General features: G+C 38.5%; 1 protein-coding gene across 1 annotated transcript in view; it reads left to right on the top strand.

Moving 5' to 3' along the window:
• The first annotated feature begins 4,550 nt into the window (after window positions 1-4,550).
• Window positions 4,551-25,753, top strand: part of MRPS9 (mitochondrial ribosomal protein S9) — a 63,247-nt gene continuing 42,044 nt past the window's right edge. Inside the window, exons 1-2 of the mRNA XM_055328959.1 lie at window positions 4,551-4,728; window positions 16,371-16,550. Of these exons, the coding sequence (XP_055184934.1) occupies window positions 4,594-4,728; window positions 16,371-16,550 (315 nt within the window). The 5' untranslated portion in view covers window positions 4,551-4,593. The remainder of the gene's footprint in view (window positions 4,729-16,370; window positions 16,551-25,753) is intronic.

Here is a 25,753-nt window from a genome sequence, read left to right as displayed (position 1 = left end):
CCTTTTAAAAGGAGGGGTACCGGAGTGCCTGCATGGCTCAATTGGTTAAGCATCTGCCTTTAGCTTGGGTCATAATTCCAAGGTCCTGGGATTGAGCCCTAGATGGGGCTTCCTGCTCACTTGGGAGTCTGCTTTTCCCTCTATCCCTCCCCACTGCTCATGCTCTCTCTTGTATGCTCTTTCTCTCTCAAATAAATAAATAAAATCTTTAAAAAGAAAAAAAAGGAGTACTGAAAAATTGTAGATGTTTTAAAAAACGAATACACTGGGTATATTCTTGGGGCTGCTGTAAGGAAGTGCCATAAACTGGGTGACTTAAACAACAGAAATTTATTGTCTCACAATTCCAGAGTCTGGAAGTCCAAGATCAAGGTGTCAGTAGGGCTGGTTTCTCCCGAGGCCTGTGAGGGAAAATTTGTTCCAGATCTCTTTCCGTGCTTCCAGTAGCCTCACCTGTTCTATGGCTTACAGCTTACAGATGCCCATCTTCCTGTGTATTTACATTGGTTTCCCTCTGTACACATCTATCTCTAAATCAAAATTTCCCTGTAATAGTCATATTGGATTAGGGCCCACTCAAATGACCTTTTTTTATTTTACCTGATTACCTCTGGAACAACCCTTATTTCCAAGTAAGTTCATATTATGAGGTACTAGGTATTAGGACCTCAACATCTTTTGAATTGAATCCAGTTTAACACTTAGTATAATTAGGTAATGCTGAGGTTCCTGCTCTGGGGACCATACTTTTGAGAATCACTGTTCTAATCTGCCCCTTGGTTACACTAATGAGAAATGTAAGTTTTCCATAAGCTAAACAAAATCATTAATGTCAAAGAGTGAGTTTGTGGCCGAGTTCAGATGATAACACATATTTCTTGATCCACGTTCAGTGTACTTCCCAGAGCCACAGAGTATTTGGTCATCTTTGACCAAAGTTCTCTGAAGATCTCAGTTATCTGTGGACTTATTGAGCCTTTGTGCTTTTTCTAGGTTAAGGTTGCCTCACAAAGTTCTGTAGTTTAGGAATCCTTTTAAGAGGTGTGTGTGTGTGTGTGTGTGTGTGTGTGTGTGTGTGTGTGTGAATTTTCTGGAAACTACATCATTCATCACTTAAGCCATCTACACTGGGAAGGAGAAGAGAGAGGGTAGGAGATGAAGAGGAGATAATGAAAGAGAGAGGAGTAAGGAAATGGGATATGAGAAATACAGGAAAAAAGAAATAAAAACTATATCAATTTACACTCCCACTATAGCCTGCCACATCTTCCAATGTGAGTCATGGTGGGAAGTGAGATGAAATTAACTTTCCCTGTTATATGTATCTATATTTTTCAAGGATGAAATGAACACCTCTGTATCCACCAGCCACCTAAAGACAAAGAACATTGGCAGGAGCACTGACACCTCTGATGTCCTGCTCACAGCATCCTCTCCCTCTTTCCTGGGTTATTCTTTATTCCCAAGTTTGTGTTTATCGCTCTTTTGATTTTCTTTATGGTTTTACTACAGAGGGATAGAACCTTAAACAATATCTTGCTTAACTTTACCTGGTTTTGAACTTCATGTAAATGGAATCAGACTTGGCAAGCCTATGTGACTTTCTGTTTTTTCCTCTACCTGGTGAAACCCATCCATACTGTGTGATTGTGGTTCATTCATTGTCATTGATGTCTACCCATCCTCTGACTAATTGGCAGGTTACTTTTGTCATTAAAAAAATGTTATGAACATTCTTATGTTTGTGTGCTGATGTGTGTCTGCTCCTTGGTGAGTTAGACAGAGACTACACCAGGTGGAGTTGCTTCAGAAGGCCATTGAGATTTGTAAGCAAATAAGGAGATCACAGGAATAATTTCCAAAGCCATGTCTGCCGAAGCAGGAATGAGCAGGTTTCTTTTATTAGGGTTTGGGATGAATATTCAGAGGGAGAGGCATCATCATCACATGTAATGGACAGGTGTAGAATTACACATTCCCACTCAGAAAACATGCCATTACGTATGTTGTATGTTATGCTAATGAGGCTTATATCCCTTTCAGGATGGGGGTTTTAACATTATAATGAAGCTCAGGTAACTATCAGACACTTTATGATTCATTTGCACAGGTGTCTGTCCTGAGAGGTCATATTCAAATATTTCTTTTCTTGTTCCAGCAATTTGTTAGTTTCTTTTTTTTTAAATTTTTATTTATTTATGATAGGCACACAGTGAGAGAGAGAGGCAGAGACACAGGCAGAGGGAGAAGCAGGCTCCATGCACCAGGAGCCTGACGTGGGATTCGATCCCGGGTCTCCAGGATCGCGCCCTGGGCCAAAGGCAGGGGCCAAAGGCAGGCGCCAAACCGCTGCGCCACCCAGGGATCCCAATTTGTTAGTTTCTAAAAGATAACATTTATAGTTTGGCAGAAGCTTCTATGGAGTTTCCTGAGTTCAGGGGTCTCCCTGATGACAGATACAAGTCGTCTGGTATGCTGTGCAAGAATTTCTGCAGGGTATACACCTAGGAATGTAACTGCTGGATTGGAGGGCATACTCCCCTTAACAGCATTGATTGGTTGGTTGATTTCAGGAGGGCAATACTAGTACACTCCCACCAGAAGCATCTAGAAGTTATCACTATCTCACATCTCAGCAGCGCTTGTTGTTAGTTCAACATTTTGCTCTCCTGATATTTACCCAAAAGGCTGACCTTAGAACCAAACTCTCACATTAGATGTGACTCTACCGTATTGGACTTTGGGGATTTTATGATCCTCCTGCCTAGGAGACCTGATGTCTCTGACATAACAGGTGCTCAGTAAATGAGAGGAAAATAAAATGAGTCTAAGCTGTGGCTTTTTGGTAAAAGTACATTTTTTTCATATTTTAAATGTCTATCAGCACGTTCTTGATTCCAGTCTTTCCTCCTGACTTCAGATTATGTACCTAATGCCAACCTATAATGGTATATTTTTTCCAAACTCAAAGTCCACACAGGAAATTTCATGCAGCCGTCCAAGTGTTGCCCCTAGAGGTAGGAAATATATTACACTCGTTTTACTGTAATCTAGTAAAAGCCTGTAACATGAATTTTAGAGAAAAGGAAAAAAGAAAAACCTCCAAAATTCCTAACTTTAATTCCAGAACTTACTTAGTTCTTATATATTCCAACATGTCATTTTTTTAGAGAAATAGTAAAAATCCCACTTTCACATACTTATTTGGTTGTTTCCCACTTAAATTTCCACAATTAAGTCTAAAACATTTTTGTGACAATGTATGGGAACCACTTTTTAAAGGCATCTCTTTTATTTTTTTTTAAGATTTTATTCATTCATTTGACACACAGAAGAGAAAACACATGCAGAGGGAGAGGCAGGCAGAGGGAGAGGGAGAAGCAGGCTCCCCGCTGAGCAAGGAGCCTGATGTGGGGCTCCATCCCAAAATCCTGAGATCATGACGTGAGCCAATGTCCAACCAACTGAGCCACCCAGGCGCCCCTAAAGGCATCTATTTTAATGGGCTATAAAGTTTTGGTTCCCAAATGCTGGTCCGAGAACCTATGCCGATCTCTGATGAAAAGTTTTACTAGCCTAAAAGATAAGTAACAGAACAACAGAATGAGCTTTTCAGTACAACGAAATGAATTCCATTTAAAGGAACCCTTTTTCTTTTCTTTTCTTTTTTTTTTGGGGGGGGGAATATGTCATCTCTACCTTTTTAATGACTAAATGTGTTTTAAGAAATGATGGTGTATTCATTTGCTTGGCAACTTATTTGTGTTTTAATTTCACTTATCCTTCAATTCTAAGTGTTTGGAAGTCCTTTCAGAGCGGCTTAGTGCATCACTTAAAGTGGATTTTGTAGATAGCACCTTGGGAGTTACTCTCAAGAGCACACAAGACTCAGAAACCAAGCTATACTCGTTTCTATCTCTCGACGGCGCATTTAACTCTGATCGGGTTTCAACTAAGTCTGGGCGCTAACACACGGGAGGAGGCGTGCAAACATGGTAAGACTGTTTCATTCTCACCTGTGAGTGGTGTAGCCTGTGCGTTACACTGAAACGCGAGGGAAATGTGAGCGCCGGGAAGGTTGCTGGAGGGGGGTGCAGACCCTGGCTCCTGAAAACCGTGCAAAGGCAGAGAGAAGCGGAAACCCATAGCCGAAAGACGTATAGGAGCCAGGGTTTGGAGTCCGTTCCTCGGTGAGCAAGGAGCGCAGCCTCGCTCGGGGTGGGCGAAGTCAGACTGCAGGAGTCGGGCGGGCGGCGCGGGTTCTGCAGTTGGACGTGCAGCACCGGCAAGGGAAGGAAGGCCCACGCGAGAGTCGTTACTAAGACCTAGACGAGGACAGGATTCAGCACCTGCAGGAGGAGACAGGGGCCGAGAGGCCCAGCCCACCACCTTCAGCGGGGCGCCGCGGAGCACCAGGGGGCGGAGTCGGGCCCGCCCCGCGGACTCACACACCCAACCAGCGACCAGCCGCCCCGACCGCGGGACACGCCCCCGCCCCTTCCCGACAGCCCCCGGAACCTAGCTCCCTCCGGCGCCTGCGCAGCCCTGAGGCCCCGCCCCCTCGCCCTCCCGCCTGGCTCTCGGGCGGCCAACATGGCGGCTCCCTGTGTGTCCTGCTACGCCGCACTTTCCTACCGACTCTTTCTCGGAGGTAGGGTTAGCCTCTCCCAGAAACAAGGCGTCTGGAAAGCCGCAGCTGCGGAGTTGCAGACAGGCACCGGATCTCAGGTGAGGCAGAAGTGGATGCACGGGCCCGTGTAGCGCGAGGATGTGGAGCCGGCGCCGCTGCTTTCTCCTGGCGTCTCGCGTGCACCCAGGCCCGGGCTGAAAAGGGTCTGGGGTATTTCGTAGAGGTCTGTGGTTGGGAGAGGAGGAGTGGGTGTTGGTTTGCAGCGGCCACTCGAGGTTGCTTCTGGGTTTTGCAGGGTGCAGTGAGGGAGGAAGTGTTCTGCAGACGGAACTAGAGCGACCCCGTTCCTTGAGGTGTCTGCGGAGCTAAGGGGAGTCGGTGCCCAGGTGCCCAGGGTCTGGAGCTCCCCGCTCGCCCTGCGGTCCATTCACCCGAGGAGGTGAAGAACTGGACTCCTGCGGTGGGCTGGAAGACTCCATGGATAAAGTCACACAGTGGATAGGATTCATAGCGGCCTTAAAAGTGCTTTGCATCTGTGCGGCTTCGGTTTTCTTAATTTCCCCCAACGCCTGTTCTCTGGAGAGATGGAGACCAGAACTCGTACATTTCCTTTACTCCCCCGAGGGCGGTGAGAAGCCAATATTCTAGCTTCACAGCTGTTTTGGTGATGCTGACTTGGGATCTCGAAAGGAGGGGGAAGTTTTGAGAGGGAAGAAAACGAGCTTAGTTTTGGATATAATTATAGTTATTACACAGTTATAATGGGGTTGTCCACGTGGAGATTTCCAGTAGGCCCAAAGATTGACAAGTTTATAGTTCAAGAAGAACTTATCTACAAGCCCTCTGTCAACTTGTAGATGGTAATCGAGGCCTTGGAAGTGAATTCAAACACCTAATGATGGTGTACCGAATTGGAATAAGTAGAGGGACAGGGCCCTGAAGGACAGCGGCGAAGAAGAGCCTCCCAGAGATTGAGAATGAACTGCCAAAGAAACGGGGGAAACCAAGTGTGGTGTCATGGAAAACAAGTGAATGTTTTAAGTAGGCAAAGTGATAAACAAGTACCGAACATTGTATAGAGGCCAAATATTATGATATAAAAACTATTGGAAAAAGGAATACTGTATATTTTTAAACACCTTTTTTTTTATATTTGAACCTAAATCGACCAGTCCATCTATTCTTTTATCCATCACTTATTTTTCATTCTTTTTTTTTTTAAGATTTTATTTGTTTATTTATGTGTGAGAGAGAGAGTGTGCGCGCAAGTGCACAAGCATGGGGAGAGGCAGAGGTAGAAGGAGAAGCGGAAGCCTAAGCATACTCCTGGCTCAGTGGGGAGCCCTACTCAGGGCTCATTCCCAGGATCCTGAAATCATGACCTGAGCTGAAACCAAGAGTCAGATGTTTAAATGACTGAGGTATCCAAGTGCTCTTTACTACTTTTTAATTACAGAATATGTTGGAAGTTTTTATTTTTTTTCATGCATCTCTTTTGAGTATATTTTCCCCATATATGCTTAGTTAGCTATAGGGTATGGAATGTTTTAATTGCTGACACTGTGTGTGTGTATGGGGGAAGGGGCTACTAATTTTCTCTCCCTCTCTCAACCTCCAGAATCTATGTATCCTTCTCTGTCTTTATGTTCTTTTTATCATAAGCATGCATCTGTGTCAGTGCTAATAGTTGATGGCCATTTATTTTGCTTCCATTTTCTAACCGTTAATAAAATGTTTAGTAAACATCCTGTAATAATTCTTAGGTACTTACATTGCTTTTATTTCTGTAGGAAAGTTGTGAGTTTATTGCTGCAAAGTGTGTGTACATCTTAAATTTTAATAGATATTTCCACATAGCTTTCCAGGAAGGCTGTGGCAATCACACTCCATCATTGATGTATGAAAGTGCCCCCTTTTCAACTAGCATTAGGTATTTTTTTTTCAATAAGATGGTAAACGGTGATTTCTCGTTGCTACTTTAATTTTCATCTCCTCGACTTGAAATAAAGCTTTCTTCCCCCTCCATATGGCAAATGTTTACTGAGCACTTTACTTGAGTCAGGCACTGTGAAGTAAACAAATCATTATCAAATAATTACCAGACAGTATTGACCCTTACCCTCTCCAGGGATGATCCTGAAACTGCTGCATCCCTAAATTCCTTAGTATTGTAACAGCTTATGTTTTACCATATGAAGTACAACTAAGATACAACTGAAAGATCTAACTGACCCCCGTCAGACCCTTACTATTACCACATATATGGTTAAAGACATTTATAAAGCTTTTTTCTGGCACAGAGTTTGTCTGTCTTAAGTATTAATACTTCTGCATATCCCATCTCTAACATTAGTAGTTACATTTTTCACAGGCCATGTAGGTGGCTCAGTCGGTTGGGCTTCCGGATCTTAATTTGTTCTCACATCTTGATCTCAGGGTAGGTGAGAGCAAGCCCGGCCTGGGACTCTGCACTGTGGGTGGAGCCTGCTTGGAATTCTGTCTTCCTCTCTGTCCCCCCTCCTGCACACTTGCACTTACTATCCTCTGTCTCTCAGGAAAAAAAAAAAAAAAAGTTACATTTTCTTAAGGGCCATGTTTCATAAAACAATATAATAATAATCCATCTTGTACAAGATTTTTTTGCATTTTGTTTATACGTATGAGTGTGTCCTAGGTTGTGATACAAATAGTACCTATTACTGTGGATCATAGTCAAAAAAGCTTGAGAAACACTGATGCCACAAGGAAAAAGAAACAAGTTTTGCTAAAAATTTTGACTCTTTTGTGCCCAGTTGGGACCCTCACTAACAGACTCCCTCTTGTGTACCAATCTTGTGGTATATACGTTTCATATTAATGCCTCTACAATTGCAAATATCTAAGTGTACCAAATTTGGGATAGAGGAGGGAATCTTACTTGTGAATGGCGAAACTTCAGATTATAAACCCCTGAATGGACACAGAACATAAAGACTCCTAACTCTGGGAAACGAACTAGGGGTGGTGGAAGGGGAGGAGGGCGGGGGGTGGGGGTGAATGGGTGACGGGCACGGAGGGGGACACTTGACGGGATGAGCACTGGGTGTTATTCTGTATGTTGGTAAATTGAACACCAATAAAAATTAATTTATAAAAAAAAAAAATAAACCCCTGAATGTCAGGTACCTACCTATTCACAGTTTACCATAAGGTTTACAGAGGTGAATACAGAAGAGCACAAAAGTGCAGTGCCTAATGCAATTGAGTTGAAATGGGTAGAGTGGTGGGGTGGGCCCCTTCTCCAAGGAGATGATAGAGTTTTCTGGAGCAATTAGGAGTTAGATAAAAAAAGAAAGATACTCTGTTCTAGGAAGATATAGTAAATACAGAACGGACAAAGATACACAGTCAGTTGATCTGGCAACGACCCATTGGTTATAGCAGTTATAATTGGTATAATAATTAGTGCAAGAATGGTGAGAGGTGGGAAAGTTTGATGGGACCCAGATTATGGTCTGTGTTGCTATACTAAGGTACATGCCTTTTTTTTTTTTTTAATCTTTCACTAATGAAAATCGCACTGGCATTATTATAAGCAGTTGACAGTCATGGTATACTACAAAGGTTACCCATGGATTCTTAAATCCTCTATCAATATAATGTAAGAATGCTAATTCAGCTTTCTGAAATACTTATGACTTCTTAAGAAAGATTTATTTATTTTATATATAGAGAGAGGAGTGCATGTGCATGCTAACGGGGAGGTACAGAGGGAGAGGGAGAGGGAGAGAGAATCCTCAAGTAGACTCCCCGTTGAACATGGAGCCCTGCTTGGGGTTGGATCCTAGGACCCTGAGCTTGTAACCTGAGCTGAAACCAAGAGTCAGATGCTTAACTGACTGTGACGTCCAAGCACCCATATATATATATATATATATATATATATATATATATATTTTAAGATATTATTTTTAAGTAATCTCTATACCCAGTGGGGGCTTGAACCTAAGTCCTTGAGATCAAGAGTTGCATGCTGAACCCACTGAGCCCCTATGGCTTATATTAAGGGAAAACAGTAGACTAATTTTCTATTTTGAAAGCTAGAATTACCAAATATCAATGATATGTCCTCTTAATTTTATTTTCTATTAAACACTCAGTGCTTAAACTTTACATTTTTATTGAGTCAGTACACCCCTTATTGAATTGGTCTGTTTGCCGAAGAATGCTCAATGGCATTTGGTGGGTTGGCCCTTGTATATTTTGATTTTATTGTAAAAACAGTGTTGTTTTTGTCTTAAGTATCTATTCTTCTTTCATCTTAACAGGCTCCTAGGGATTATAATATCGTATATTTATCATGACATCCAGTTGGTTTATAGTAGGGTCTAAATAAACTATTGATAAATTGCTTAAAAACTCTTTGAAATTAAAAATTGACTTGCATTTGTATCAAATGCTGTATGTAGCTCTGTAAATTCATTATGTTTTCCTCCAGATAACTTGATTTTTTTAAAAAGCCCATTTTATTAGCAATGGAAATGAAAACCTTTTTGATGGGATAAGTTGTTTCTTTTGAAATCCATCCTTTTAAGGACGGATCTAAATCTACCTGTACTATGCTTCATTGTTGTAATTAGGATGATGAATTAATTAGTTACTTATTGCTGCACCCCCAAACTTAGCAGCTTAAAACAGCAGACATTTGTTATCTCATGGTTTCTGCGGGTCGGGTTTGTAGGCACAGCTTTACTGGGTTTTCCCTTCGGGCCTCCGATAATTTAGTAGTTCAGGTGGTGGCTGTGGCTCCTGTCATCTCAAGGCTGGAGGGTGGAAATCTATCTCTCAGTTCGTTCATGTGGGTGTTAGCAGGTTATTGGACTGGCCGTTGGCTGGAGGCCACCCTCCGTTCTTGTCACATGGGCCTCTGTAGGACACCTCACCACATCTGGCTTCTATCAGGTTGATCAAGGGGGAGGGGCAAGAGGGAAGACAGTCTTTTTATAACTTAATCTGATTGGTGACATTCTATCACTTTAGTAGTATTCTATTCGTGGGAAGCAAGTTTCTCAAGCAATTTGCAGAAGCCCACATTCAAGGGGAGGGGATTGAACAACAGGATGAATACCAACTGGTAGAATCATGGGAACCATCCTGTAAGCTGCCTGCAACTATGTTCTTTTTTATTACTTAAGTGACTTGTGTGTTTAGGTCTTTCCCTTACAGTTGGTTTGTAAACCTCTTGAGAAAAATAGCATAACTTTTGTATCCCTACTCTGATGCCTGTTACAGGACCCACAGACACCTCCTAGATGCTCACTGATCATTTCCTGAATTAAACATGTGAAGAGTTCTTACATGTAGGGATATATGTGTGTGTACATGTTGTGTATGCACATGTGTGTGAGCACCTGCCATGCTCCTTTTTGCCAGATAGATTAGTAACTTAAGAAAACTGCATTTTGACCATGTTTCATACTTCCTTCTCTCACTGTGGCAACGTTCTCATTTTAACATCAGTCACTTCTGCTTGACAGTTATTTCTGTCAAAACTCAGGAGATAGCCTGGCTCATAGTAATTGCTTAAATTTTGTTAAATTGTAAAATAGTTTACTTTTTGGAATTTTATGAAAAATAAAGCATGTTCAAGCATTTACAAAAATGGAATACTGTAATGAACTCCCTGTATATGTCAGCAGGCTTCAATAGTTATTACTGTTTTCTGAATTCTGTTTCATCTGTCTCCCTACCTTTTTTTTTCTAGAAGCTTTTATGTAAATCTCAGGCTTTCCATTATATTACTTGTATATATACTTGAATGTGCATCACTAACAAGTAGATTTTTTGTTTTTAAAAATTATTTATTCATGAGGGAGAGGGAGGCAGAGACACAGGCAGAGAGAGAAGCTGGCTCCCTGCGGGGAGCCCGATGAGGGACTCAGTCCCAGGACCCCGGGATCACGACCTGAGCCAAAGGCAGACACTCAACCACTGAGCCACCCAGGTGCCACCAAGTCGCTTTTAAAATAGAAAAAAAGAAAAACAAAAACATGGAGGTGCCTGGGTGGCTCAGTCAATTAAGTGTCCCTCCTTGCCTTTGGGTCAAGTCATGATCTTAGGGTTCTGGGATCAGGCGCCATGTTGGGCTCTCTGCTTAAGGAGGAAGTCTGCTTCTCCCTCTCCCTCTCCCTCCCCCCCTACTGCCTGCGTATGTTTTCTTGCTCTCAAATAAATAAGTAAAATCTTTAAAAAAAAAAAAAAAAGGCTTCCATGCCACTATGCAGAATGGAACAATAATATCTTAATATATCTGCTACTTATTCCATCCATGTTCAAATTTCCCTGGTTGTGTTAGCAATAATTTTTTATAGTTTGTCTAAAGCACGATTCAGACAAAGCCCATATATTTTATTTGATTTGTAAGTGTGTTAAGGCTCTAAATTTATAAGTTTGTGGAAAGAATATAAATCATGAATTTTGCTCAAGTAGTGTAGTAGATTTCCATGTTTGTTTAACCTGGTGTCCACTTCCCTTTCACCAGGGCACTGCTGCTTTCTCAGGAGGGATGAGTTCTTCACCACTGGATACAATCTAGAAGGACTATAATCTGGGGCATCTAACCCAAAGTAGCCCCATTAGATAGTCCCTCCCCTGAGATCTTGAGCAGAAAGCTAATGACAGTTGAAATACCATTTTATCTTAATGGCCATAGACTTCATTGCACATGCCGTGGCTCATTGGAGTTCCTGCTTCTTAGCTCCCTGCTTCAAGTATAGTCCTGGGCCCCTGTTACTCTTCTAAGAAATGTCTCTTTTGCTTAAGCAAAGTCATATTCTTTTGCTTGCATCCAGAGATCTCTAGTTGATAAAAATATAAACTCATTCAAAAAAAAACTTACTGTCCTCTCTCTCTCGGTGTCCTTCTAATGTTTCTTTCTATCCATGTTTTCTCTAATATGACTTTAGTCTTTCCCTATTCTTTGAATCCTCCAAGTATTTTTTCTTTTGCCTTTTCTATTCAGATTAGCAGCAGCTTCTTCTTTGTTCCATTTTTATCCAATTGAACAAAAAGGAAACTCCTGAGTACTCGTAATATCATTAAAAGTAGTGTGTGGCACTGGCATTTGGCCAGATTTGGGACATCACTGCTCTGTCAGGATATGTCTGCTTCTTTGGCAACCCGCTTGATTGAAATTATAGTTGTCTGACCCACTGATTATCTTAAAAAAGAAACAAATCTGTCAAGTTGTATCTATACCAGTCCATAAAAACAAAGTGTGAGGAAAATTCTCTGTCATAGCTTTTCAGTTGGAAACAGAACCTGTAGAAAATTTTGTTGGGGATTTGTACTTAACAGTAGTGAAGCATGTTCTCTCCAGGAATTCTAGCTGTTCATAGCTAAAGATCTAGTCGATTCACATTCAGCCTTATCTTACTTAATGGATTGTGCTAATGAATAATGGACTCTATTGAATGTAAATATTTTTGTGTGAATCACTGCTGGAATAATTTAGAATATTTATAAATATATTCAGTAGTCTGGTACTGATGCTGTGATGGTTTTAGAATAAATATGAATTCCAGAATGTCACATTCTTAGGCAGTGTATACAAATGTCTTTGAAAAGATCCTAAGGAGATTGAAAAATAGCAACGTGTGGACTTTTTAAAAAAGCCTTTTCTAAATGAACAATAAAAAATTTTAGTTTTTAAGCATCATTTATGTTAAAACTGAGAAAGCTGCCACATGTCACAGAGTCTTAAGAATCTAGACACAAGATAATTTTAATTCAAGTGAAGAAATGAATCTTCAAGCTAATAATCAACTCTTTTGCTTGAGGTAATACTAGTTGTCAGAACAAAAGAAGAAAAGGAACTGTGGGAGAGAGAGAGATGAAGAAAACACAAAGGAATATTTACTCAACAAAATGGAAGAATTATTTTACTATAACTGCTTCACACTGTCAAGGACATTCTTAAAAGATTGGGTAAGGGAGAGCTATATGAAATAGGAGATAAGACAAGAAAATATGATTGATAAAACGGTTAAGGGAAGATATTTGGAGATAGACCAGTGATTGAAAAAGCTAAAAATTCAGAGTGGCTGCAGAATTGACACCGCAGAAAACAAAACAAAAAAAAACCCCAGGAGTATAGATTTAAACATCATTCATAATGCAGAACAAAGGGATAAATAAGACTGGGAGAACGGAGATAGAATACAGGAAACCAGATCACCTCTGTGGTCGGAGAAGAGAATAGTAAGTAGGTGAGAGTTGGTGAGTATTACTTTCTAAGGTTGATAGGAGAAATAATCTTAAGCATTTTATTTGGAGACATATAGGTAATCACTACTAAAATGAAAGGCTGTGTGATGTCCAAATTGCTGGATCAAAAGACAAATATAAAAAAACTGCAGACCATTTAGCAAAAGAAAGAAAACAGGAAAGGAAGCATACAAAAATAAAATAAGATGGGAAATGTGACAATATCTATTAAATCCATTTAAATAAGGTATTCTCATATTTGTAAAAAACTCAGATTGGCCCAAAAGACAAAAGCTAAAGTGATTTAAAATTTAAATGAAAAATATGGTCAGTGATATTCCAGGGAAAGGCAAATGGAAGTCCGAAAGGGTTGCAATATTACGATCCAACAGAATGAAATTCAAGGTAAAAGTATTGCCTAGGAGTGCAACACTTTATAATTTGAAGGGTACAATCTGCCTTAAGATAGAACTCTCTTCAGCTAATTAGTACATTGGATATACCACTGAAACATACAAAGGAAAAATACAAGAAATGAAAAGATAATTAAGATTAAAGCTATTGTATGGATATAGATTCATAACTGTTTCTTTGGTATTTTTTTCTGGCTCACATCCAGTATAAAGGAGTGCTTAAAATTTTTTTCTAATATTCTTTCTTTAATTTTACTGTCTACTTTATAACCACTGTATCATTGCTTTTTGAACATGAAGTATTCAGTTCATCAAACCTGTCACCTCTTACTCTGCAGACCCATCTCATGTCCTGTTTCATAAAAATAATGGCCATAAGACATAAGTAATCTTACCTTTCCGTCTGTTTTCCCTCACAAACTATGTTGTTTCTTTGCATAGTAAAATAGATGTTTCTTATCCTAACACGAATGCCTGCCATTCCCCCTACTTTGATGGTGTCATGTCATGTCCCATGCTGATTATTAACAGACGGCATCTCTAGCTCAGATCTCTCCTGTGTACATACCCACAGAGCCATCTGCCTCCAGGACACCTATCTCTCTGGAGATGCCCATCAAGCATCTCAAACTTGTCATGCCCCAAATTGAACTCATCACTTTCCTCCCTATCTTACTGTTCCTTTAGAACTCATTACTTCAGTGAATGGAAGTCTCATATTCACTGGGAGACTCATTTCTCCTGAGGGCTGTGATTGGTGGTTGGTGGCAAGTGTAGTGGGGTCACCTGTATTACAAATCGTTTTGGTTATGGACAAAAACATTTTGTCATGTGACTTAGAAAACCAGCAGTGTAATCATCCTTTTGGCAGTGGAACATTGAGGAAAATCACCTCTGTTGCGTGACAGCTACTTTCTCCAAATCCATACCTTTGCCATGATTCTTGGGGGCAGATCAGTATTTTCTCTTCATTTTGAATACAGGAAGCAACATCTTCCAGTGTTCAAAGAAAACATGAAATCATTGAAACACACACACAGAAGCAGAACCCTGGGAAAAGTAAAAACAAGATGGAAAAACTCCTGAGACAAGGATTTGATGCTGTTGGCACTAACTGTGGGGAGAGGGAGCAGGACTAGGAGTGTACAAAGAGGCTATATGTAAGCAAGTTTGGATCATGTTTTTACTCACTGATAGTGACACTGTATCTTTATAAAAACATCTTAAGATTCTTGATTAATAATATGAAGAAAGAAACTCCTTTGTGCTCCCCAAGGAAAAATAAACTATAAAGTTTCATGGGATTCTAAATTACCTTATTTTACTCATTAAGGAGTTGCAAGAAATAATTTTATCACTATTTTGATTTGTGAGAGTTTAAGAACATAATTTTTACTATTAATAGAGCATTATAATATTTGTTCTGTATTTTTTCTTTTACTTTTTATTGTAACTACAGTGACAAATTATTATAGTTATTTGAATCTCTGATTCTCAAAGGGTTAGGGAATGGATGAGTGAAGGATGGTGGTGGTGGTGGTATGTGCGAGAGAGGTTTGTTTGTTGATGAAGAGGTAAGTGAGGGAGTTACTAAAAATTAGAGTTAAGGTCTGAATTGCTTAAGAGTGCTAACGTTGTTGAGGCTGGGATAATGGTCGAGAACCACAGATTAAGATTTTGAGAAAAACCAGGACCAAGAATATCTATTCTAGTTATATCCATCTACTGAATGTGGCTAAATAGTCATTTGAAAACATTTTTCTGGTTCCTTAGCACCTTTTATTGCAGGTGAACTATTTATGCCTTGGGGGGAAATTCCTAGTGCTATAGCATAGAAGGATCAACAGCGGCAAGTGATATCATTACTGATAATTTAGAAGGATGGGAAAGCCCTTATTTCTGTAAGTTAGTGTATTGAACCAAATTAATGATAAAGCTTGTCAGTGCTTAGTGAAGCAGTTTCTTCACTGCATCAGCTTAAAATAGTCTCAAGCTAAGCTAAATTGTTATTTTAAAGCCTTGAAAGATGAGCTGTATTTGTACCCTAAAGCAAGATGACTACCTATAGCCCAAGTGTGCTATTCTCCAGTACATGCCTCTTTTCTCCTTTGTCCTCTGCTTGCTGTCTGTCTGCAAGGGCATTTACTTCTTTTCAAAGGGAGTGTCATCTCTTCATTGCCTGTGTGTCAAATATCACAAGTAGTTGACATTGACCAATCAGTATGAAATGTGGATATTTGCATTAGATAAGGATGTTTTCTTATCACTTCTAGGTATTTTGGGTTTAAATGTGTGAAATGCTAGTAGTTTAAACTACTGTGTAAGTAGAGGCTTTTAAAAGCTAGCTTTTGAGTGAAGGATGATTTCTTTTCTTCTTCTTCTTTTCTTTCTTCTTTTCTTTTCTTTCTTTTTTTAAGATTTTATTTCTTTATTTATGACCAACAGGAAGAAAGAGAGGCAGAGACACAAGCAGAGGGAGAAGCAGCAGGCTCCACACAAGGAGCCCGATGTGGGACTTGATCCTGGTACTCCCATATCACGCCCTGAGCCGAAGGCTGACTCAACCGCTGAGGCACCCGGGTGTCCCTTGAGTGGAGGAAGATTTCTAACAGCTTTCTTTTTTTTTTTTTTTTTTTAATTTTTACTTATTTATGATAGTCACACAGGGAGAGAGAGAGAGAGAGAGGCAGAGACACAGGCAGAGGGAGAAGCAGGCTCCATGCACTGGGAGGCTGATGTGGGATTCGATCCCGGGTCTCCAGGATCGCGCCCTGGGCCAAAGGCAGGCGCCAAACCGCTGCGCCACCCAGGGATCCCTAACAGCTTTCTTAACAGGCCTTTTACCTGTTTCCAGACTCTTGCCAACTGAGTACTATAATAAAAACAATTGTTTGAACACCCTGTTTTATTTAGAGACAATAGCCTACAAGACATTACATTGTAATGTAAATGTAAATAATTACATTATTTAATTTAAAATCTAAGTTAATCACAGTTTAATTACATTGTAAGGTAAATATAATGTAAATAATTACATTATTTAATTTAAAATCTTTTCTCTTTTCATTTATATTTTCTGCTAGATATTAAGGCTAAGGCACACCACAGGTGTATCAACGAAGAAAAATGTTGCAGCCTTAAGACGTGAAACTTACACAGTGGATTTTATTAAAAAGCAGATTGAAGAGTTCAACATAGGAAAGAGACATTTAGCCAACATGATGGGAGAAGATCCAGAAACTTTTACGCAAGAGGATATTGACGTAAGTACAGTTACTCTGTTGGGAAAGTAATTGCTGTAAAGTTTGTTATGATTTATTTATTTATTTATTTATTTATTTATTTATTTATTTATTTATTTATTTATTTGAGAGAGAGAGAGCACTAGCCAAGGTGAGGGAGAGAGTGAAGGGTAGAGGCAGAAGGAAAAAGAAACTTAAGCAGACTCTGTGCTGAGCTCAGAGCCTGATACAGGCTTCCATCTCATGACCTTGAGATCATGGACGACCTGAGACAAAACCAAGAATCCAACACTTAATCGACTGTGCCACCCAGGCATCACTAGCTCTGTGTCAGTTTTAATCAAACTGTCAGAATAAGGAGAAATACCACTCTGCATTGCAAGTTGGAACCCAGGTTTCAAAAAGAAATGCTACTCTGTATTTGGAGCATTGTGAAGCATAGTGAGTTTTAGATTTTAATGTGAAATGGATAATTGTCTTGATTCAAGGTCCTAGAAGCCAGTGTGAATATTTAGAACAATGTAGAAATATTTATCCTGTTGTAGTTTTAAACTCAAGCTTTCTTACAAATAGTAAAACAGATGATGGAAATAGAGTCAAGTTTTAGAAAGTCCCATAAGTAAACCTGAGTTTAGTGTTTTTTTATTATTATCTTAGCTATACATTTGAATTTTCAGTCAGGGCATGTTCTAAATGATTTGAGAGAGTTAGAACTGTGTTATTGTTCGACTCTTAAGTTGTTCTGACCCTGATAAAAGTAGTAATAATAATAATACTTTTTTGCTAGACATCGCAACATAGCTAGCAAAGGTTCTTAAAATTTAACCAATTTGAAGTTTGTTCTAACTTTTTAAAATTTTATTTTGAATTCCATTATAGTTAATGTACAGTGTTGTGTTAGTTTCGGGTATACAATATAGTGATTCAACACTTCATACAACACTCAGTGCTCATCACAAGTGCCTTCCTTAATCCCCATCACCTATATCCCCCATATCTGCCTCCCCCCACCGGGAACCATCAGTGTGTTCTCTATAGTTTAGAGTCAGCTTCTTGGTTTGTCTCTGTCTTTTTCCCTTTGCTCGTTTTTTTGTTAGCTGGTTTCCTAAATTCCACAAATGAGTGAAATCAAATGGTATTTGTTTTTCTGTGACTGACATGTTTCACTTAGCATTATACTCTCTAGCTCCATCCGTGTCAGTGCGCATGGCAAGATTTCATTCTTTTTTTATGGCTGAATAATACTCCTGTGTGTGTGGGTGTGGGTGTGGTATCTTCTTTATCCATTCATCTATATCCATTGACATTTGGGCTGCTTCCATGATTTGGCTATTATAAGTAAAGCTGCTATAAACATAGGGTTGCATGTATCCCTTTGAATTACCATTTTTGGATTTTTTTTGGAGGGGGTAAATACTTAGTAGTGTGATTGCTGGATTATAGGATAGTTCTATTTTTAACTTTTTGAGGAACCTCAGTCCTGTGTCCACACTGGCTACACTACATTGCATTCCCACCAACAGTGCAGAAGGGGTCCTTTTTCTCTACATCCTTGTCAACATCTGTTGTTTTTGTGTCAAAAAACAGTGTCAACATTCTGACAGGTGTGAGGTGATATTGTAGTTTTTTATTTCTCTCTGTTGTCTAATTCCTGTGGCTACAAGTTCTAGTACTGTATTGAATACAAGTGGTGAGAGTGGACATCCTTATCTTGTTCCTGACCTTAGGGGAAAAGCTCTCAGTTTTTCCCAATTGAGAATGTTGGTAGCTGTGGGTTTTCATTTATGGCCTTTATTATGTTGAGGTATATCCATTAAACCTACCTTGTTAAGGACTTTTTTCCTGACTGGATGTTGTGCTTTGTTAAATGCTTTTTCTGCATCTATTAAGATAGTCATATGGCTTTAATCCTTTCTCTTATTGATGTGATGTATCATATTGATTGATTTGCGAATATTGAACCACCCTTGCATCTGGGAATAAATCCCACTTAATTGTGGTGAATGATTTCTTTTAATGTATTGTTGGATTCTGTTTACTAGTATTTTTTTGAGGATTTTTGTATCCACATTTATCAGATATATTTGCATGCAGTTCTCCTTTTTTGTGATGTCTTTCTCTGGTTTGGTATCAGGGTGATATAGAATGAATTTGGAAATTTCCTTCTATTTTTTGGAATAGTTTGAGTAGAATAGGTATTATTAACTCTTCTTTAAATGTTTGGTAGAATTGGCCTCTTGAGCTCTCTGGACCTGGGCTTTTGTTTGTTTGGAGTTTTGGGTTACATAATCAATTTTTTTTCCTGGTTATTGGTCCACTCAAATTCTCCACTACTACTTTCACTTTTGGTAGGCTATATGTTTCTAGGAATTTGTCCATTTCTTCTAGGTTGTCTAATTTGTTGGCATGTAGTTTTTCATAATATTCTTTTATAATTGTATTTCTGTGGTGGTGTTATTTCTCCCCTTTCATATTGTTTGAGTCCTTTTCTTTTTTTTCTTTTTTTTTTTTTTTTTGTGAGTCTAGGGAGAGGTTTATCAATTTTATTGTATCTTTTCAAAGAACCAACTCCTGTTGTCATTTGTATGTTCTGTTGCTTTGTAAGTTTCTGTATCATTTAGTTCTGCTCTATACTTCATTATATCCGTACTTCTCCTGGTTTGGGGTTTTGTTTGTTCTTCATTTTCTAGTTCCTTTATAGGTAAGGGTAGGTTATTTATGATTTTTCTTGTTTCTTGAGGTAGGCCTGTGTTGCTATAAACTTTCCTCTTAGAACTGCTTTTGCTACATCCCAAAGGTGGGCCATTGTGGTTTCCTTTTCATTTGTTTCCATGTACTTTTTGCTTTCTTTGATTTCTTGGCTAACCCATTCATTGTTTAGTAGCATGTTATTTAACTTGCATGTATTTGTGGTCTTTCCAGTTTTTTTTTTCTTGTGATTGATTTCTAAATTTATAGTGTTGTGGTAGAAAAGATGTATGGTATGACTTTGATCTTTTTGAATTTGCTGAAGCTTCTTTTGTGGCCTAATACGTGATCTGTTCTGGAGAATATTCCATGTGCACTTGAAAAGAATATGTATTCTGCTAATTTAGGATGGAATATTCTGACTGTATCTGTTAAATCCTTCTGTTCCAGTGTGTTATTCAAAGCCACTCTTTTCTTGTTGATTTTCTGTTTGGATGACCTGTTCATTGACATAAGTGGGGTATTAAAGTCCTCTAATATTACTGTATTATTATCAATTAGTTCTTTTATGTTTGTTATTAAGCATTTTGTGTATTTGGGTGCTCCCATGTTGGGTGCAAAATATTTATAGTTGTTATATTTTCTTGTTGGACTGTCCCCTTTATTGTTAGACAATGTCTTTTTTTGTATCTTTTTACAAACTTTGTTTTAAAGTCTTTGTCGAATCTCACTATTACTACTCCAGCTTGTTTTTGACATACATTTGAATGAAGTTTCTCCATCCCCTCACTTTCAATCTGTAGGTGTCTTAGGCCTGAAATGAGTCTCTTTTAGACAGCACTTAGTTGGGTCATGTTTTGTTACCTACCCATTCTGTCACCCTCTGTCTTTTGATTGGAGCATTTAGTCTATTTACATTCAAAGTAATTATTGGTAGATACATATTTGTTGCCCGTTTGTTACTTTGTTTCATGGTTTTTGTAATTTTCTGTACACAAGATACTGTCACTTGCAAATATAAATAGTGTAACTTCTTTCTTTCCAGTCTGGATGCCTTTTGTTTATAAAATAATGATATCTGAAACTATTTCTAAAATGTATTTAAGCAAAAATACTTAAGATTTAAAACAACTTTGAGATGCCTGGGTGACTCAGTGGTTGAATGTCTGCCTTTGGCTCAGGTGTGATCTGGGGATCCAGGATCAGTCCTACATCAGGCACCCTACAGGGAGCCTGCTTCTCCCTTTTCCTGTGTCTCTGTCTCTCTCTCCTTGTGTCTCTGTCTCTCTCTCTTTGTGTCTCTCATGAATAAATAAATAAATCTTCAAAAAATATTTAAAACAACTTTTTTCATACATTAAAATATCTTTAAAATTTGTCAAAGTTTTGGGGCACCTGGTGGCTCAGTTGTTGAGCATCCGACCCTTGATCTCCACTCAGGTCTTGATCTCAGGGTTGTGAGTTCAAGCCCTGCATTGGGATCCACACTAGGTACGGAGCCTACTTAAAAAAATATTAAGGTGTTTACACGGACACATATCAGGGTCTCCATCTTGAGTATTTTTATATTATTTAGAGAAATCTAAAAAGATCCTATCATTCAGTCAAATGAAACAATATATTTTGTTCTGGTTCTTAAAATATAGAATTCCAGAGAGAAGATGTGTAATATTAGTGTATGAATGTGAGAGATGATGGCTTTTCTGTACTTTTAAAACTGCATGTGTATATAGATGGTGAAAGTAAGTTGATGCTATTTTGTGTCATTTTGCTAATAGAATATGATGAAAATCTCCCTTAGATTTAGCCAATAGAGTAATAAAGTCCTGAATTAATATGAAAAACATCCAGTTGCTCATTTAAAATATGTAGAATGTTTGGGGCACTTGAGTGGCTCAGTTGGTTCAGCATCAGACTCTTGATTTTGGCTCAGGTCATGATCTCAGGGTCCTGAGAACAAGCCCCGTGCTGGGCATGGAGCCTGCTTAAGATTCTCTCTCTCCTTCTGCCCCTCCCACCATCTGAAAAATAAAATAGATTTCTCTGAAATGAAGCAGAATTTCTTGTGAGGAATACGTGTATTTGCAGAACACAGGGGACTTTGTTAATTTTTTTAAAAATAAATTCATTATAGTTGAAATATCCAAAGATGCAGAACCTGGGATTGGAAGATTCCTTGCAGTGTCACTAACTAGTGTAATGTTCACCAAGTCACAGTGCTCTGTCACTTGATTTTCTCATCTCTAAAATAATACCTGTTTGCCTACCTTAGAATATAACTGAAGAGCATGAGATTAATGCAACATATTATTGTTCTCATTACTATTAAATGCAATAAGTAAAATCTACCATAATTTGAATCATTTACTAGTTCTCTGCCTTTGTCACACGAATCTTCATCCCACCAAAGACACCGTGTTGAAGAGAATAATAGGAAGTATTGTTGAGTGTATTGATATATGATTGAGTGAATGAAACCAGAGATGGCATTGTACCTGCAGATTGGAATTGTGTCTCACCTGGCACACTGCTGAAATGCTTGTGTGGAAGTGAGTGTTAGCCCTTTTCCTTGCTGCCAGTGATGTAATCCTGCTGTGTTAGACTTTCCTGTGAGTGTTTGATCTGCTTCAGTAAGGCTCACAGTTTACATCAGTTAACTGAGCATTTTACTAAATTTAGTGGACTCTCTTTGGCATCTAAGTAAATGTAAAAGCAAAAGAGGACAGTGATAATTGTTACCAAAGCATTAAAATTACATACTATTGCGATTCCTGGTTTTGTGTATGCTTTTGAAACTTGTTTTTGTTTGAGATTTGGCTGTAAATATAACCTAAAAGAAAGTATATAGCTAATGAGTCTTATCCAGCATTTCCATATTGACAGAATGGTTAGTTATTTCTAAAGACAAAACCAAATAATTTGATATCTAAAATCAGGAAAATATTTTAAGCTTCCAGATAATTTTTTATATATATATTTAGAAACTATAATGCTTTTTGTAATGTGTTTGGCTTTTAATACAGAATTTAAAACCAGGTATAGTAATTTTTCTCTTATATAATCAGAAAATCAGATATTTCATAGAAATGAAGTTCTCAGATAAATCTATTTTTAATTGTTATTTGTAATGAAAAATACCAATTATTAAAAACCTCCTATATATGCTCAAGATGCTGTCTGGGAGCCTGATTTACATTACCACATTCAGTCTTTAGAAAAACCTCATGGGGTCAGGATTTATTGTTGAGGAATCCAAAGCTGTACAAGGCCTTCCTATATGCAAAGTCTGCTTTTCCACACTTTCAGATACTAATTTTTTGGGTAACATTTTCTAAAATAAATTGTTCTCCCCCCGCCCCCCGCCCTTATTTAGTGGAGTATAGTGAGTATAATTTAACCTCACAGTGCCTCAGGATTTTCCTTTTAATATGATTGTTTAGCTGTAATACCTTGCCTGGAGCTCATAGTTCCTCTTTGTCCCTGTAGTGAATGGCCTGGCCATGCCTTAGTACTGATCCCTGCCATCTCCTTTCCTGTCAGGACGTCTGTGTGTGCGCGTACCCGCCTCTGGCCACTCTCACCCTCCAGCCTTCTGGCATAACTAAACTTGTTAGGCTTGTGAATTAAAACTTGGACTTGGTGTGAGAACCTGTGTGCCCTTCCTTCTAAGTAAAATAGTGAATTTATGCCACCTATTTCAGCTCTTCATAGGCATCTTTTGGGGATTTCTGGGTTTAGAACTTTATTCTAGAAGGCTGAACTTGAATAGAAATCTAGTCCCTGGCCTTACTGAGTACAACATACAGAACATGTGAAAATTATACCTAGCTAATATTACATGGTACTGTTTCTTTGAGTTATAAAGACTTTTTTAAGATTTTATTTATTTATTCATGAGAGACACAGAGAGATAGAGAGGCAGAGACAGAGGCAGTGGGAGAAGCAGGCTCCATGCAGGGAGCCCGATGGGGGACTTCATCCCAGGACCCCGGGATCATGCCCTGAGCCAAACAAAGGCAGATGCTTTAACCACTGAGCCACTCAGGTGTCCCTGAGTTATAAAGACTTTTAAGAGTACAAATGTGAATTAGTTAAATAGAAAGGATATGACAGATAAAATTTTATGAATAAAGATAATTCTACTTGTAGTTTTTAATATTTACTTAAAGTTCCATGATTTAGAAGTTTATTATTAAAGCTACATCATCGTATATCTGCCAGAATTGTTTTTGCAAAATTACTTTGCTATAGTTAATGCTCAATCTTGGTATTGCATTTATATGAAAAAATTATTTTTGGTTTGTAAAATAAGAAATTAACTGGAAAGAAATGAGTTATTGGCATATACGGGTTTTCTCCACATCGAGATAGTTTAATTTTTGCCTAGTATTTTAAGTTCTTTTAAAAAGAAACCACCCATTGCACCTCCTGACTAAACCACTATGATGCCACTGATCACCTATCAGTGACAGGTGATCGTAGATCTGACAGGAGGAAAAAAATGGGTCCCCTTTCATAGTAGTAGCATATATGGTGACTTGCTGCAAGTACTTATAAGCATGTTAAATGTTTTGAAAATATATCTTAGTGCTGTGGTTCTCAACTCCCATTCCTCAAGCCTTTCACAGGTTACTGCCAAATGTTGATCAGCACCTAAGAAATATTTTTGGCTTTCACTGTATAGTTAGTATGAAGAGGATTGAACTGTCAGATTGAACACTGAGTTGAGTGGGTTCTGTAATTCAGCTTAAAGCAGTTACAGTTTGGCCAAGGGAAGATTCTCTGTGTATGGAGACTGTAAAGAAATGAGCCTCAGGACGTGTGATGGAAGCCGAGGCTGCAGCATTTGCCCTCAGTGACCCAAAGGGAAAGCCTGGTCCGTGACACTAACACATTGTTATGCTGGAGCAGATACTGAGTTACAGTAATTTCAAAATCAGGCTGTCTGCACACAAAAAAAGTTGAGGACCACTGCTCTTTGCATTTTCCTTTTTGAATAAAGTGGTATCAGTTATCAATGTTAAGTTGGAGACATCTCAGTTATATCAGATATTATGGACACAAAATTGCACTTGCATTTACTAATGTCTTTACTTGGGAATTAAAAGTTAAGTTCTACATTACTATAGAAATTCAGGAAAAAAGCCAGCAAATTGATATATAACACTGCTGAAGTCTACCAATTACTTTTTAATTGGTATTATAGACCTCATTCTGAAACCAGAATGTTTTATTCTCCTCAGTGTGAATATGCTGTATGAAGTTTCTCTAATTGATTTGCTGTGCCCATTCCATTTGATGTATCATTTTTCACAATATTTCCTAATTTGTGCTCACTTCTAATGAACAGAGTCGTTAGGACAGGCATGTCTAAGTACAACTGACAGCTAACATTAGGTGCCAGATGCAGTTTGTAAAGCTATGTAGAGCTGTAGAGAACAGTTTAAATAAATTAGCACCTGTACATTAGTCTCACTTGCTGGTAATTTATAAGCGAATCAGTAGAGATGACATTTAGGTAAGTCATTGATCAAGTTAACAGCTGCAAACCCACTGCCCAGCTGGGATACCTAATTAATAGAGATTGCATTCCTGACCCAGTGCTCCTCCTGGGTTGAGCGTGCAATCCTTTTATACTTTGATTTAAGCCTAAGAAGGTAGTTAAATACTTTGCCTTCATTTTAGGGAACCCTTGAATTACCAGTACTCCCAGCATTTTAAACATCTAAAAATGTAAGAAACATATTTACAAAGGGGAATTGCCTTACTCCGTGATTTAAAAAAATCAACCCCCCAAAAGGTTAACTTTTTAAAAATTTACATTCTTTATTTTTGTCAGCACTTCTTTTTGATTCAGGTAAATAGGGCTACGGTCCAATACATTTTTAAAGGTTTCTATACTTGCCATTAAATGTATACTCCACTTTTTTGTTTCCAAAAGAAGCATGGTTTTTGTGTTTTATTTTTTTGTTACTGTGACAACCAACCATTGAACCTACTTCATATATGAAACTGATGTGGAAGAGCTTGGTTCTTGTCTCACAGAGTCAAAGAATGAATCTCGCAAAGAAGAGTTAGTAAAGCTTTAGAAATTTATTAAGCAAAGATACAGAGCAAGCTCTCAGAAGTGAATGAGATTTTCTGATTGCCTCAAAATCAGAGTAAGGCAATGATTTGTTATCTCTTTCAGGTGTATGTTCATGGATATTGGTGATGTTTACATACCAGTATGAACTACGGGTTACATCCAGAATCTGGTTCCTGGATAGGAAAAGGGTTCTCTTGAAACAAATGCTAGCCTAAAACAAATAACAATATTAGGCTAGTAATATTGTTTTCAAGCTTCTTGAAAAATTGAGTCCCAACTGATAATCCTCACAGGGTTACCACTGGGGGCTTGTAGGGTTGGTCTTTTATTGAAAGCTAACCAGGGAACCTAAATCCTTTTAATATTATCTCTTGATACCACCGTTGAGTAGGGACTAGTGATAACATCTTTAATGGCTTACTACTTTGGGATCTGGTTATTCTTTGTT

This window comes from Nyctereutes procyonoides, unplaced genomic scaffold, assembly GCF_905146905.1.
Source record: "Nyctereutes procyonoides isolate TBG_1078 unplaced genomic scaffold, NYPRO_anot_genome, whole genome shotgun sequence".
In the NCBI taxonomy this organism is placed as follows: Eukaryota; Metazoa; Chordata; class Mammalia; order Carnivora; family Canidae; genus Nyctereutes; species Nyctereutes procyonoides.
This window is presented reverse-complemented; position numbering and strand designations above follow the sequence as displayed.